This window comes from Arvicola amphibius, chromosome 4 (genome assembly GCF_903992535.2).
Source record: "Arvicola amphibius chromosome 4, mArvAmp1.2, whole genome shotgun sequence".
In the NCBI taxonomy this organism is placed as follows: Eukaryota; Metazoa; Chordata; class Mammalia; order Rodentia; family Cricetidae; genus Arvicola; species Arvicola amphibius.
In genome coordinates this window covers 156,586,089-156,601,819 of record NC_052050.1, presented here as the reverse complement: position 1 = coordinate 156,601,819, position 15,731 = coordinate 156,586,089, and the positions used below count along the sequence as shown (strand labels likewise).

The window sequence follows — 15,731 nt, the reverse complement described above, 5'->3', positions numbered from 1 at the left end:
ACCACCCAAATGGAGGTGGCTGACGGAAGGTGGGGGCCACAGAGCCTGTGGCAGAAAGGAAGCTTTGGCAGTGACTAGCATCTGACAACATAGCATGCTGTCAACAGACCAATATCATGGCAGCCTCCAGCTGTCAGAGACATGAAATCACAGGCCCTGCCCCACCCTGTGGAACTAGGACCCACATTTCAAGCTCAAGGGGTGCATAAGTGTGCTACAACTTCAGACAGTTGCGTAGTGTAAAAAGGAGGTTTCACTCCGGAGGCCAGAAAGCCACGTCCTCTGCCCTCTCCATGGGAAGCAGAGGTTCAGCTAGGCAAGATCTACAGACTGAACCCACATGGTTAATGGCAGCCCCTCTTTTGCTGTGTGGATGGTAGCTCAATTAATCCCCTCTGGAAGCACAGTTCCTTCATAGTGTCGTTTCCAAACAATTTTTCCATATCACCTCTGTGTAACCAGACCCTTCATGCATCCTTTAGCTGACACACTCCTTTTCTTGCTCAAGTAGAGACACGGATCCTAGCACTCTTCTTTAGCTTATCCATAGGGGAGGCAGTTACTCTCTGTGTTATTGGGCACAGGACGTAAGTGGATTAAATTAACCCGCACTTAGGATTCAGACAATGGGTTTGTCTTATTCAGGTTTATGGGGATTTGTGGATATGCAGGGGTGCTATAGCATTCTCTACTTAAGACTAGCTCCATGTGTGTTTTCCTTCATTTCACTGTGGCAGATAAACGTGTGAGTCATATGAATTATCCAAGGAAAATAGTTACATATTTTTCCTTCATAAGATCTGTTTCAAAGGTACTGCCAGAAGCACACAGTGCTCCTAAAAATTACCCTCAAGGAACAAGGAGCAAGTCATAGGATTCCTTGTTACCTCCGTATTAATCCAGCTCCCATGCCACCTACACCCTACCAACTGCTGTTCCTGCGTGTGTCTGCCTCCACAGCCCACATTTCTGAAGGAGTCCGCAAGAACTGGAACAATAATCGAGCTTTGGAAGCCATCGATGGCAATCTCACTCAGTTCTTTAAAATCTGTCACTTCAAAGCAAAATTATCCTAATGTTTTCTGGAGGAGCATCCTGATGGTGTGATCCACAGATGGCTTGTTCTTACAGGGTCAGTGTGACATGAGTATTTCAGTCCCGGATATTAGCACCGTGCCTCTAGGAGTGCACAAAAGGCCACCGAGCTCTCCTTGTGTCTACTTAGTGAGAAACAGCCTTGCAGAGGAGAATGGAACCAGACCACCCACAGCAGTGAGCTGGGTCCTTGGACTGAAACCTGTTGACTTGGAATTCAGCCCCACACACTGGCACACCTCGAGAGCCATTTGCTAGGCCGGCAATGGCAGTCTGGGCAAGAAGTATTCCCCAGTCAGTGGCGTTAACTGGTACTGGCCGTGGACATGCCTGACTTTCCAGACTCAAGGTACCACGTCTAAGTTTCCCTGATGGGGGCCCTTAGGTTTCTGTCCTTGTTAATCCCTGGCATCACAGAGAGCAAGAGACAAAATTCTCAACAGTGTCTCAGGAAGAACTCTAAAATGCCAGCAACCTGCTAACTCCGTTTGTTTGCTAGAGTCTTGGTGCAAATGTGGCATCTTTAGAAGACAGAATAAGTGAATAGGAGAAACAAGAGCCGGTTCTCTGTCACACGGCAGAGTGACTCACACAGTGATTTTGTTAGATCAGAAGAAAGGATTCAAGAATGTTCACTACAAAGAACTGATAAACATGTGGAAAATAAGAATGTTCGCCCTGGTTAAAATATTACACTGTGTCTGCATACCATAACACCCTGTGGCGTACCCAGAGTGTTGTATGGTATCCCTTGGGGATGGACGATTTTATACATTGATTTTTTTTAATGAAAACTCAAAGAGGCCATCAAAATCATGCAAATACTAAAACTTCCAAACAACATCTCCCAATAGTTTTAATTCCAAAATGAATTATATAGCACAAAACAAGGCAGGTCCACCACCTCTGGGTAGCTGTAGAGTATGCACTGTGGTTAGCAGGGCATTGCAAAGCCCTCTGTCTGGTGGAAATCTGTGTGCCTTGTGTCTAATACAGTCATTGGGTAGAACGTGTGTTCACAGAGTTTTCTCGCTGCTAACATCCCCTAGTAAACAATAGCTCCACAAGGACAAGGACCGCCATCCCTGTTTCCCCAAGCCCAGCACAGTGTTCTAGTTAAAGCTCTGCTGGAGTTTTGACCAGCTTCTGGAAATGTCATTCGAAGGAGGAGGTTCATCGCCAGCGGCTCCTGCCCAAGCTCCTGGGAAGGCAAGGCCGTGGAGCTATAACTGCCCCTGCTCTTTCTTCCCTCATCTTCTCCCTGTGTTCTGCTTCCATACATCAGGTCTCTCTGGGATTTTAAACTCCTTCCATTGTGTGTTGTTTCAGGGAGGGGATTCTGTCTTGTTTGGGGTTCAATTTCCCATGGTGAGTTGAGTTCCACAGACTGCAATACAGAGGCAAGTATCTTTCTCCTTCCCCAAGCCCATCTCACAGATTTCTGCTGCAGGGCTCAGAGACTGGGCCAAGGGTTTGCTCTTCCCGCCCACTACCAAAGTAAGTCAGCAGTTAAAAGAATAAAGAGACTGTGTATTACGGAACATGGTGCAGGAAAGAGAATTGCAATATAACAAGGGGAAAAATGGACAGTACTCAGAGCAGCCTTCCTGTATGGCCATCTCAGATTCCAAACGACTGAGAGAAAACCAAAGAAGATATGTGGCTGTTCAACCCAAGAGCTGTTAGGAAGGGAGTTCTCGCCACTAACCTGCCTGATCACCCCAGCTGGGGGATGCAAGCTCCAGGTCACACACTGTACACACTGGCATCCACCCAGACAACGGGCCACAGTTAGGAAAGGCTTCAGTGGGAAGCTGGAGTCCACCAGATGTGTTAAGCGTTTGCTCAGGGAAAGGGCCCAGCATTCTGAAGACAAGAGGAAGAGACCTATAAACCCTTCCAAAACCTAATGGTGTGGACACATGTTGCAGCCTCTTGTGTTACTCTGATGTACGGTATAGACTGAGGGCTGCCGTCACTTTTATGTCCCCTACTCGTGCTTGGGAGCACACGTGTTAGTCTCCCTATGTTAATGACGGTTGTCTCAAGTGCCAGGCTCAGGACTTTGAAAGTTGCGGGGCGGTATTGGATCTCTACATAGCAGAACGGTACCCCAAGCTTCCGCTACACTTCCTGCTAGGATACAGCTGCAGGATCATCTCTGACCTGCTTCCAAGATGCCTCTGAACACTTGCTTTGTGATCAGCCCCCTCACACATTCTTCCTCTCTGTGGGTTCTTAGACAAGAAGTACAACACACAGCAACACCAGTTTAAAATCACGCAGCCATAGCTTGCCATCCTGGCTTTAAGACATTCTCAAAGCAGCTGTTTTATCTGTGGTGGTACATGCGCCTGTCTGTGCCAGTGGTACAGTTGGGTAAGGTCAGATAAGATGACTCTTTCCATAGAAGTCAATTTAATGTTGTGCTGGAATCCCATTCTAAAACAAAACTGTGTAGAGTCATATCCATGACACAAATGCTGTTTGTGGACACATCTGTAAAATGGGTGCTCAGTCGTAACTTTATGGAATTTTTCTATTGTGTTGAAGTTCAGCAACTATCTTAGTTAGGGTTTCTATCCCTGTGAAGAGACACCGTAACCATGGCAACTCTTATACAAGAGAACATTTAATTGAGGAGGTGGCTTACCGTTTCAGAGGTTTAGTCCATTATCATCATGGCAGAGAGCACGGCAGCAGAGAGTTTGGCAGTGTGCAGGCAGACATGAAGCTGGAGAAGCTGAGAATTCTTCATCTTGATCCAAAGGCAACAGGAAGTGATCTGAGTCACTGGGTTCTTAGACTTCAAAGCCCGCCTCCAAAAAGACCATGCCTATCCCAACAAAGCCACACCTCCCAATAGTGCCATTCCCTATGATCTTATGGGGGCAATTACATTCAAACTACCACCATAACGACAGAAACATAAATGCTTCGTGCATAGGAATCCACAGTGCTGCGGGAGGAGGGGCTGAGGCGAGACAACAATGACATCATGTTTGTTTGGTCTTGGCCTCTTAGAAGGACTGGGTTCTTGTGTGCTGCCTCAGGTTCTTCTCCCCAGATGTGGGTAGTAAGACTATGAGATGAAAGCCACGTTTGAGAGATGAGGGACCCCGGCATGGGTGGATACCCTGGGGGCCACGCTGTCTTTACACAGAGTCAAGCCCAACTCCATCGTGTGGCCTCCAGGTCAGCGGTCTAGAGGTGCTTTCACACACCAACTGTTGATGATACACACACAGCCAAAGTATGTTCTAGCACAGGTTGCTTTAAATTTCTATAAAATAAAATAAGAAACAAATACTTTGGTTAATTTTGTTATTTGTAGTTTCCAGCTTTCAGCCCTAAAATATCCTCCTGCCTGACCATTTTCCTACCATCTCTCTGATGCCTTCTTGCTGTGAACCGTGACCCTGCTGTTCATGTTGTAGATGGGAGTCCACAAAGTATTCCTGAAGTACTGGCATGTGGACCAGCTCAGCGACCTGTGGCTCCAGGTGCAGAGGAAGATCGTAACTTGCCAGAAAGGTAAGCGTACACAGGCATTCAGATCCTTAAGATGTGAGTGAAACCATTCAGTGCGCCTCTGAGATTCAATGTCACAGGGTCAGCATGGCAGTGGGCCTCCCAGCCCACCTGATGAAGCTCCATCCAGACCACTGACTCGGGTCGTGCTGGTGATGCTTTGCCTCTTAGCTTGGTCTGTGCCAGTCCCTGTAACCGTGTTTACAGACCTTTCATGTTTGATTGGTTATTTTCATATTTTTATAGGTAACTGTGTAAGTTCTCATTTCAGTCACAATTTGGGATGGGGGAGGATACACATATCTTACCATTTCTGCATCCTATACCTTGCACGTTGCCAACTATATTGGTCTCTTTAGGAAGCACAGGACACTGAGATTGTGCCTGGAAATGCACAGTGGGAAAAGCCCACCTGGCACCTCTCTCTGTGGCCCCCAGTGCTGGTCTCAGCCATGCTGGGTCTCAAGAACCGGAACCAGTTAATTGCCCAAGCAGTATTGTTTGTAACTCTCGTTAGGACTGGGAAAACCCTTGACTCTATTTTCCTCTGGGGAGTGGTGATAATATTTGGTGTAATTTCTTTTATGGCTGTTGGCATCCATTTCATTATAATTTTGAGAGAGATTTCACTTTGAATTTGTTTTCTATCTAAATCTAAGTGACTTCACTACTAAAAATGTGCATTCTTACAAAACACCCGTTCCTCACATGAAATGGATATAATCGGTACCTTAAAAAATAGGGGCTGGGAGTGCACGTGGGTGTGCCTGTGTGTGTGCATGTGCTGTGTGTGTGTGTGTGAAAGTGAGGTGTGTGTGTGAGATTTATTGTGTGTGGTATGTGTGTGTGAGGTATGTGTGTGTGAGGTGTATGTGTGTATGAGAGTGAGGTGTATGTATGTGTTTGTGTGTGAGGTGTATGTATGTGTGTGGTATGTGTGTATGTATGCATGGAGTGTTGTGTGTGTGTGAGAGGTGTGTGTGAGGTGTGTGTGTGGTATGTGTGTGTGAGGTGTGTGTGTGTGGTATGTGTGTATGTGTGCATGGAGTGGAGTGTTGTATGTGTGTGTACATGTGTGTGTGAGGTGTGTGTGTGTGGTATGTGTGTATGTGTGCATGGAGTGGAGTGTTGTATGTGTGTACATGTGTGTGTGAGGTGTGTGTGTGTGGTATGTGTGTATTTGTGCATGGAGTGGAGTGTTGTATGTATGTGTGCATGTGTGTGTGTGTTGTGTCTCTCTTAGGCAGGCACGGAGGTCAGAAGTCAATGTTGGGTAGCTCCTGTTAATTGCTTTCCACCTTGGTTTCTGAGGCACTCTCTCGCTGAACCAGGAACTCGTCCAGTTAGCTAAGATGGCTGAACAGGATCCCACAGGATCCGCCCATCTACTCTTCTGGCCCCAGCCCTCTGACCTGCAGTGCTGGGTCATAGATGTGTGCTCCTAAAGCCTTCTTGTCCACATCAAAGTTTGCTGTTTAAACGTAGGTCCGCATGCTTTGCTCTTGACCACTTTACCTGCTGAGCTGCCATTTCAGGCCCTCTAAACAATGTTTTACAAGTTGTTTAATTGTGGAAAAGTACAAGAAGGAACTTAATCCATATGCCATGAGAATTTAATCAGATAGCATGAGCACAGGTCTGCTGAGTGTTTCCATGAGCATGGGTCTGATGTGTGTTTCCATGAACGCAGGTCTGGTGTGTTTCCATGAGCACGGGTCTGGTGTGTGTATCCATGAGCAAAGGTCTGCTGTATGTTTCCATGAACACAGGTCTGCTGTGTGTTTCCATGAACACAGGTCTGCTGTGTGTTTCCATGAACACAGGTCTGGTGTGTGTTTCCAAAAGCACAGGTCTGCTGTGTGTTTCTACAAGCACAGGTCTGCTGTGTGTTTCCATGAGCACGGGTCTGGTGTGTGTTTCCATGAGCACAGGTCTGGTGTGTGTTTCCATGAGCACAGGTCTGCTGTGTGTTTCCATGAGCACGGGTCTGTTGTGTGTTTCCATGAGCACGAGTCTGCTGTGTGGTTACATGAGCACGAGTCTGCTGTGTGGTTACATGAGCACGGGTCTGCTGCTGTGTGTTTCCATGAGCACGGGTCTGGTGTGTGTTTCCATGAGCACGGGTCTGGTGTGTGTTTCCATGAACACAGGTCTGCTGTGTGTTTCCATGAGCACAGGTCTGGTATGTATTTCCCAGTTTTTCCAATGAGAAACATGCTAGGAAAATGGCATGAGTTCCCCCTCCGATTTTGTTCTTTTTTTTCCTGTGTGGGTCTTCTTTGGTGGTGGCCTTGTGAGACATCACCAGTGGGTCCCCTCAGTCTCTGATGCTGAAAAGTCCTACTATTTGCAGAATTTGATACATCCGGTTTAGGTCTTGGCCAAAGTTCAGAACCTTGTTCCACAACAGAGCACCAAGTCAAACATCTGTATCAGCCACTTCAGGCCTGCCCCTTACAGAAAAGCCCATGACAGAGAGACTATGGTCCTGGTCTTTATATCTCAGGTACCTAAGTGTAATGTAAGGTCGGGGGGGGGGGGGGGGGAGGAGGAGGAAGGCATAGGAGAAGGGGCAGCCATGGCTGCAGTGGCATATAGTGACCCTGCACTGGTCTCCCTGACTGATTCACAGGGCTCTATACACACCCACCAGCATCTGAGGTCCCCCGCACTCACTGGCAGCGGTTCCATGGTCAGTCCCTTGCCACTGACTCTCAGACTCTGTCACCTTCTCTCAGCAGACATCTCTTGCTTAACGCTCCCCTGCCCCAGAGAAAAACTGGCAGACACCTCCATCGGTATGGCATGTCCCGTGGGTCACAGCTCTGGCTCCAGGGCCCTGCGGCCTGCTGTGTTGTTCATGCAATCCCAGCAGCCCTGTAGCGAGCTCTCAGGCTAGTCTCCTGATGCTACTTTTTCCAGCCTAGGGCAGTAATAGCCTTGGCTGAAGAGGCTGCCCCCTTCTCTCTGACCATGACAAATGGGCCCCTGTGACTCCATCCTGCATCCATGCACAGGAGATACTGGCTGTGGGTATTTGGAACCTCCCCATGTCCCACTCCAGGTGACCCTTGCACCCATGCCTCACCCGGAGGCTGGTTGGAAATGCTGCCTCAGCAACACCCCACACTGACTGGATCCAAACTTGGCTCCCAGCCACAGCGGAATCTGGGTCAGGAAGAGCCCCATTTAACACAATGCTACATGCAAACAGAGCAGGGCACCCGGGCACTCCTGGGAAATGTCCTTAAATATAATTAGAGAAATCTGTGCCCCTCTTCAGCGTGACGCCCACTTGAAATTTCTCTCCTAGTTAGTCTCACCGACTAAGTTGCTACCATAACCAACCTAGGGCAGCGGGCTGGGCAAACTTTGCTGACTCACTTTTCTGAAGATAACAACTGAGAGAAACCTTGAAAATAGCATTGAGAGAAAAACCATGATTTAATTTTAAATAAGTTAAATAATGGACACCAAAAACTGCTTTAGAAACCATGGGCTTTTGGAAGTGAGCATTTTTTGTTACTGATTTTTTTATTTTTTCATCTCTTAGAATCAATATTCTCTCAAAACTTACGTAAGTTGGAGACATTTCCACTTTTATTTCATTTCTTGTAATTGTTAGTAAATACTTGGAGAAAAGAAAATCTTTACATTTAAATTTGGAGGAAAGTAAAATCAAAATGCAAACTAAATGAAGCAGCCAGTGACCCAGTGGCAGAGGCAGGCTTTGAAACTGTGGGCAAATAAATCTCACTGCCCATTTCCGAGCAGGCTTTGTTGAGAATGGTAGTCTTCTGCAACCGTGGACTCTGTGAAAGATTTCTAGAAGGTTAGCCGGTAGGAGAGAGAGGGTGAGTAGATGAGAGTCACCTGCCCGCGGGACAGCGGTTAGCATCCTGGGAAGTCGGGCCTTTGCTCTCCGGGTTGGTCTGCTCTGCTTGAAAGAGCCTCAGCCTCTGGACTATGTTTCTACCTTTGCCTTCTGTTTCTGTCCAATGCAAGAAGAACAAGCAGGTGGACAGCCTGGATAAGGTCTCCCGTCCCTGTCATTGCCCAGTTACATTCAGTGCTTCTGTCTCTTATCCTGCATTTTATGTTCCTCAAAATCTGACATACCCCTTACTGTTAAAATGTTGTTGTTTGTAGATTCTTTCAGCATGACCATCTTGTAGGGAACTTGATGCCACTGTCTTCTAAAGGAGCTTTTCATTTAGCGTCATTGTCTGGATTTAAAGGGAGAAAGCCTTGAGGATGCTAGAGCTGTTTACATCGGTTTTTTTTGTTGTTGTTGTTTTTGTTTTGTTTTTTAAGCCTTAAGTGGAGAAAGCTGTGTCTAACTTTACAGCATCTCTAAGACAGCCCACATGTGTGCTGCCTTCCAGGCATGGGGGAGTCTCATAGTGATTTCCCTCCGACACTGCCTGTCTTTTTTAATCCACAGTTTACTCTAATCTGAGACATCTGAAGCCTGAAAGGATAACATCTTAGAGGCTGGCAGGCTAACATCAGAAGTCAGCAGTCCATGCTGGTCCCATGCATCCGCAGGGGCTGCCCTTGCACACATCAGGGATAAAGGCCAGTTCTCTTTCTCAGAAGGCAGCCTGCTCCATTTCCACCCCACGTTAATTGTTAGCAAGTTCTTCCATCTATTGATTGCAATATCCTTCCATGTGACTTCCCCTATTGCTGATCTGTCCCCCCTGGAGGGCCACAAATCACAGCTAGAGGGCTGCAGGCTTGGGGGATGGAGCGCCTCGGGAGCACAGAGGGATTTGAGCCTATGATCTGCCTCTCCTTGCTTGTGTTTACTGGAAATGAAAAGAATTCCATTATCACTGTGACCAACCCATGAGCTCCATGTGTTATATTGTTTCCGCACTAAATGGCATTAACTGTCTGAGATGGCCAAGTGTCTTTAGATCCTGTCTTCTAATTTTTCTTCTCTTCAGCAAAATTCCTGCTGATCAATTATTGGTTGCACTAAATTTTAAGTTAACTATTCCCAAGATTTTATACATTTTCTAGACCTGCAACCCTGAGAAGTAGGAAGGGGATGTCTCCTATTATTTCTGTAAAGTCTCTCTAGCTCTCAAGGCCTTTCAGTCTCTAGAAATTACATCACAAGCCTAGGAGTATTATGAACGAATATTTTAAAACCAACCCATGAATCCTTGAGTGTTTCTTGGATGACCAGGAATCACAAAAGACTATCAGTGCATTCTAAAACGCTTCAGGGAAAGCCACATCTAGGTTTTTCTCATTGATTTGATCCAAGCCATCTATGCCAGCTTGTGTTTTTACAAAAAGAAAACAAAAGGGTAGAGGTAGCTCTTGTGAATTTTGCAACAGAAACCTCATTTAGGAAAAGGGATGCCCTCTTTGCTGTTATAAAATACCCCAACAAAAGTAAGTGTTTAAGTGTTTATTTGGGCTCACAGTCCCATAGGGATACAATCTATCTTGGAAGGGAACCTCAGTGATAAGACGGGAGGCTGGTTGGTCACATTATATCCATGCCCAAGAGGCAGAGAGTGAACAGAAAGTAAAGCAGGGCTATCGAGTCTTCTGCCTGACTGCAATGGTGCACTTCCTCCAGCATTGGTTAGCCTCCTGAAGGTTCCTCACCACTCCTGACAGCACCACCAGCTAGGGACCAAGTATTCAAACATGTGAGACTATGGGGGACATTTCATGTTGAAACAGAATGCTCCCCAATTTAAATTGGGGTGTTCTAGAAAATTCTTATTCTGGGTTGAATGTGTTAGTTTCTGGTTGCAGTGTGTGTGTGTGTGTGTGTGTGTGTGTGAGAGAGAGAGAGAGAGAGAGAGAGAGAGAGAGAGAGAGAGAGAGAGAGAGAGAGAGAGATTGGGTTTCTTGCTTTAGATCTTCCCTCTGACCTAGGGTTGTGTTCGTTTATGCAGTTATAAGAGGGTTTCTGGCACGCCAACACTTACTTCAGAGAATGAACATCAAGCAGCAAGAGGTCACGTCCATCAAGAGCTTCTTACAGAGCACAGAGGACATGGCACTGAAAACCTATGATGCCCTGGTCATTCAGAACGCTTCTGACATTGCCAGGGAACATGACAGGCTCCGGAAGGAGGTCCATGCTTCCTACCACAGGAGCAAGCAAGAAGAAGGAACAAAGAGGTAAGGCCTGCCTGTGATCTTAATTACCTCTGAGACAGGTCCTGGGAGCCAGGAACTTCTGATGACCCTCAACACAAGACTCAATTAAACAGAGAAAAGTTGGGGGACAAGTCTGCATGCTGTGTTACTCGAGAAGCCCCAGCAAATCTCAGGGTTGCTTTTCCTGGGTGGTCCCTCAGGAGCAACAATCTCCATGGGTAAGTTCAGTCAGAGAAAATAACACCGCTTCATTAGCCATGTTGGCGTTCCTTGAAGCCTCACTGTAAGCTCTGAGCCATGCAAGAGTTTTGAGCACTCTTGTGCAGGTCCAAGGCCTATGGGGCTGGCTAGTAGAAATTTCTGGAAATCTGTCCAAGAAACTCAGGCACCACTGTGAAAACATAAAAGTGGTGGACACATCGAAACACCTGTGTATGAGGCACACATCCAGGGAGGCAAGAACCAGGCTCCCACACACACACACACACACACACACACACACACACACACACACACTCCTAACTAGGAAGCTGTCAGTTCTTCCTGAACACCTCAGGAGCCGCCCCCTCCCCTTCCTCTCTGAAAATGGCTCCCTTGCCATCACTGTCCAGCGATTTTGCTATTGTTTTTGTTGTTCCTAAAGTGGAAATGGCTATGTGTCTTTGCTAATTAGCTTCCAATATTTTAGTGATTAAATACTGAAGAAAAGATTCCCTTTGTGCTGAAAACTGTAATTAAACATTACAGGGAAACAGATTATCCTCTGTGTGGCCTTGCTCTCTTCCTCGGTGACTTCATTTTCTACATGGGCAGCCAGCTCGCATGCTGGTGGCTTCCATCCCTCTTGGTGCTCTGACACACAGAGATATAATTATGAAACGGATAGGAATAAAGTCCTGGGAAATGAACTCACCAGTGTCTCACGCCATTCCCCTCACATGTGAAGGCAAAAAGAAAAAAAAAAAAATTAAGCCAGACAACTACTCATTTTCGGTGACTTCCCAAGTCATATTTGTTATTTTCCCTACTGGAGCTAAGAAGTCGCTCCAATTTCTCAATTTCATTATGTGTTTTATTTGCCTGATATAAATTAAGTGAAGAAACATTTGTCTGTTATTTGTTGATACCAGCAGCTCACTTGGCACCAGGCGACTCAGAGTCACAGGGAGAATAATAATTCTGTACGTAATTAGTAAATGCTGGTGAGATTAGATGAATACACAGAGAGAGAGAGAGAGACTGAGAGAGAGAGAGAGAGAGAGAGACTAAGAGACTAAGAGAGAGAGATTAAGAGAGAGAGAGAGAGAGAGAATGCCAAGCCGTGAATTTCCCTTGTTCGGTGTGGAGCACACTCGTCTCCCTGCCAGGGGAAATGGTGATGAACTCCCCACGCTGGCTGCAACACTAACTCTCTATTAAGATGGATTTCCCACAAATTATCATTCAGATTGAAATTCTGCCTTTTTGATTTGCTTAAGAACCAGACTGTGAAAAATTCATTCTGGGGATGGCTGATGGGAAACATGAAGCCCTTTTAGTACTTGGAGCATTGCTGGGAGAATATTGAAAAGGAGCCGTGATGGAAGACATCCCCAGGGCTCCATCACAGGCCAGACAGGCCTGGGCAGCTCTCCTTGGGTGAGCAGGTTGCTAAGAGCTGCACACAGATTTTCCAGCAAGGCCAGGTAGAAAGGTTCCCGGCCAAGGCAGGCTGTGTCAAGGGAGTGGGCTCATCACCGTCCCCTGAATGACACACCTGGGCCTCTGTGCTCTCTGGCTGTCTATGTTTTTTCTTCCCTTAAGAGCTGAAGACCAAGGAGGATCCCGGCATGTCCATTCTAACTCCGTGCCGGTCTCCATGGCAGTGGACAGCCTAGCCCAGAGTCTCGCTGGACCGTCCATCCGGTCGCCATCGCTCCACTCTGTGTTCAGCATGGATGACAGCACTGGCCTCCCGTCACCACGGAAACAGCCTCCACCCAAGCCGAAGAGGGACCCCAACACCCGGCTGAGTGCCTCCTATGAGGCTGTGAGCGCCTGCCTGTCAGCCGCCAAGGACGCAGCCAGTGAAGGTTAGCCAAAGCGGGCCAAGTGGATGCTGTTCTCACGGCTCACTGACGTGCTGTTCCGGTCTGTTAGTGCCCATGGCACCATTGCGGCCCTAATATATTTTTTTAATAGAAATAAATCCAATTGTTGGCTTGCCAGCAGCTTTTAATCATTAAAATATAAATAATATTCAAATCCTTAAGCCTCTTAGGGGAAAGCCTCTTATGTGTCATTTCCTTCACTCCGGGTCCCACCTCTGCACTGAACTAGAAGCTTCGAAGCTGAAGCAGTTTTAAAAGTTGCCAGCTACTCCGTAGTAATTTTTCTCTAGTTAAAAGGTGAAAGCATTCACCAGGCTTTCCTGATTATGATCTAATTAAAAAAAATTAAGCTTACTTCTTTATGTGGTGAGAGTGAAATGATACATGCAGAGGGGGATCGCCACAAACTCATTTTGTGTAACCTTTGAGACCAAATAACACAGAGCTCTGCTTGAGGAGTCAAGAAATGGCTGCACAGAAAGAGGAAATGGCAAATACTCTCCATCAGCTCTCCCAGGTCCGTATACTGTGAGTGCGTGCGTGGACGACCGCGCTAGACTTGAGAAAAGCAAAGCAGACAGTTCTGACAGCATTGGTCACGAGTCTCAGGTTATAAATAAAGGTGCACAGAGGGCTCACATGGTGTATGACCACCACGTACCTGTGTCCTTCACCGAAATGGAGCAAACCGCATGGGGAAGGGAGGGTAATAAGTCAACTCATGACGACTTTAGCTGTGGAGAGAAAAGAGAGGTGTTGGTAGAATCGGGTAAGTAGGAGAAGATTCTGGAGCTAATGTCTGAGAAGACCTCACCAAAACCTAGCATTCTAGGCTATGAAGTCGAGTGGGCCAATGATAGAGAAACACAGCAAAACAAACTCAATTTAAAGGAAGACCTAGGTTTCTGACCCCTGACAGACACCTAGAGCAGCAGCAGCATCCAAGATCCCTTCAAAGCCATATTCTTTAGTTCCTTTAAGAGGGCCAGGCAGTGGTGGCGCACACCTTTAATCCCAGCACTTAGGAGGCAGAGGCAGGCGGATCGCTGTGAGTTCGAGGCCAGCCTGGTCTACAAGAGCTAGCTCCAGGACAGGCTCCAGAGCTACAGAGAAACCCTGTCTCAAAAAACCAGAAAAATAAATAAATAAAAAAATTTTAAAAAAGAAAAAATAAGAGGACTGGAGAGGTGTTTCAATGGTGAGGAGCACCAACTATTCTTGCAAGAACCCAGGTTGATTCCTAGCGTTCACATGGTGGCTCACAACCATCTATAACTCCAGTTCCAGGGGATCTGATACCCTCCTCTGACCTGTGGGTACCAGACATGTGGTGTACGTACACATACGTAGGCAAACACTCACATACAGAGATACAAATTAATCTTTTTATTTTAGAAAGAATAAGATAAGAAAGGCCTTTGTAGGAATTGTTTGACTCAAGAATAAGGGCAGCTATGTTTTAATGCACCGGTTGTATTACCACAGCTTTTAGAAGGTGGTGTGGCAGAAGCTCATGTGGCCTCCCTATGCAGCATGAAGGGTCTCTCTTTCAAGTGACCCGGAAAAAGGAAAGCAGTGGAGGCCAGGGGACAATGTCGAGGGTCTGCAGTAGACAGACCCTGGATGCAGGATGAGTTAGAACAGGCACTGGCCGGAAGCTGGTTCGCTCTTCCACTAGGCTGGACCTGTCAGAATCAGCATCCCATCAGCAAAGCACCTGCCATGGGGAAGGGGAGTAGTGGTGCAATCTTATTGCCAGGGCCACTGCTGTAGGGTCTCAGCTCCAGATCTAGAAGGGACTTTCAGAAGGGGTGAGTGGAATAAGGAGAAATTCATTTGAGCAGTGTGGGTAGTGAAAGGGGCATCTAACCTGCCAAGATGAGATGGGGTAGTGATGACGGGAGACTCAGAGAAGGCCAAAGCCTCCAAAATGCAGAACAAGGTTCAGCGCTACAGCATCAGTGAAGCCAAGCCCTGTTTCTCTTTGTACCTGGCAAGCAGGCTTTATCAACTCCCTGAAACAAGTCTCAGAACATCTTGGGAAGCCCAATCCAAGGTCCCTGGGTTCTGAGCATACTAGGAGGACACAGTTCTGTCACCCAGGGGCCAAAAGTCACATAGACGTGAAGACAAAGCAAACAGAAAGCATGAATGCAGAATGCGCCCGTGCCCTGTGATGGGCAAATGAACAATAACAAAGATACTGGAGGCACCGAGCCTAAGCCAAACCTTAAACAAATCCTCATCGACTCTCATTTTCCTCTTGTTTTCCTCCGATGTTTGCATGAACCCTGTCTTATTTTCAGAGATAATAGGACCAGGTTGTACTGGTGTGAACGGTGACTTAAACACCACCAATGTACCTACACAGAAATACCCCAAAGGGAGGGATTTTGTTCGTGGAAATGTTTCTCTCCTCCCAGATCTTAGGACATTTGAACACAACTTCAGGGCCGTTCGGCTAGGCGTGGCTTCTCCAGATTCCTGAGACTGGAAGTGCACTATGGCTTCTGAGTTCCTGTCAGATACTGAAATGCCCTAATATTCCACCCAGTGACCAGGGCTGTTTTCAGACTTTGTTCCTTTGGCATTGTTGAGTACTTGTGATTATTTTATGCAAAAACTTAGAAACTAAGAAGGAAAATGCTTGACGTGAGTAAATTTTAGTTGTCCTTACATCCATACTTGCAAATAAGCTAATCACGTGTACACACCCCAAAATAGCCACCAGACCAAATTAGATTTCAATACTCTAACTATGGCTTCCCTAATTTTAGTTTATGAAGAATGAAGATTCCTCATCCTGGCCCACAGAGACTCCAAATTAATATTCAGAGGGCTCAGCAGGAAGCTGTTTTCCCTGCAGAGTCACTGTCTTCCTCC

The 15,731-nt window shown here is 46.7% G+C and overlaps 1 protein-coding gene across 1 annotated transcript in view; it reads left to right on the top strand.

The window, feature by feature from the left end:
* The window catches only part of Myo16 (myosin XVI), a 351,974-nt gene that overhangs the window by 270,326 nt on the left and 65,917 nt on the right, over positions 1-15,731 (top strand). Inside the window, exons 29-31 of the mRNA XM_038326520.1 lie at positions 4,533-4,629; positions 10,551-10,779; positions 12,562-12,830. Coding sequence (XP_038182448.1) covers positions 4,533-4,629; positions 10,551-10,779; positions 12,562-12,830 — 595 coding nt within the window. The remainder of the gene's footprint in view (positions 1-4,532; positions 4,630-10,550; positions 10,780-12,561; positions 12,831-15,731) is intronic.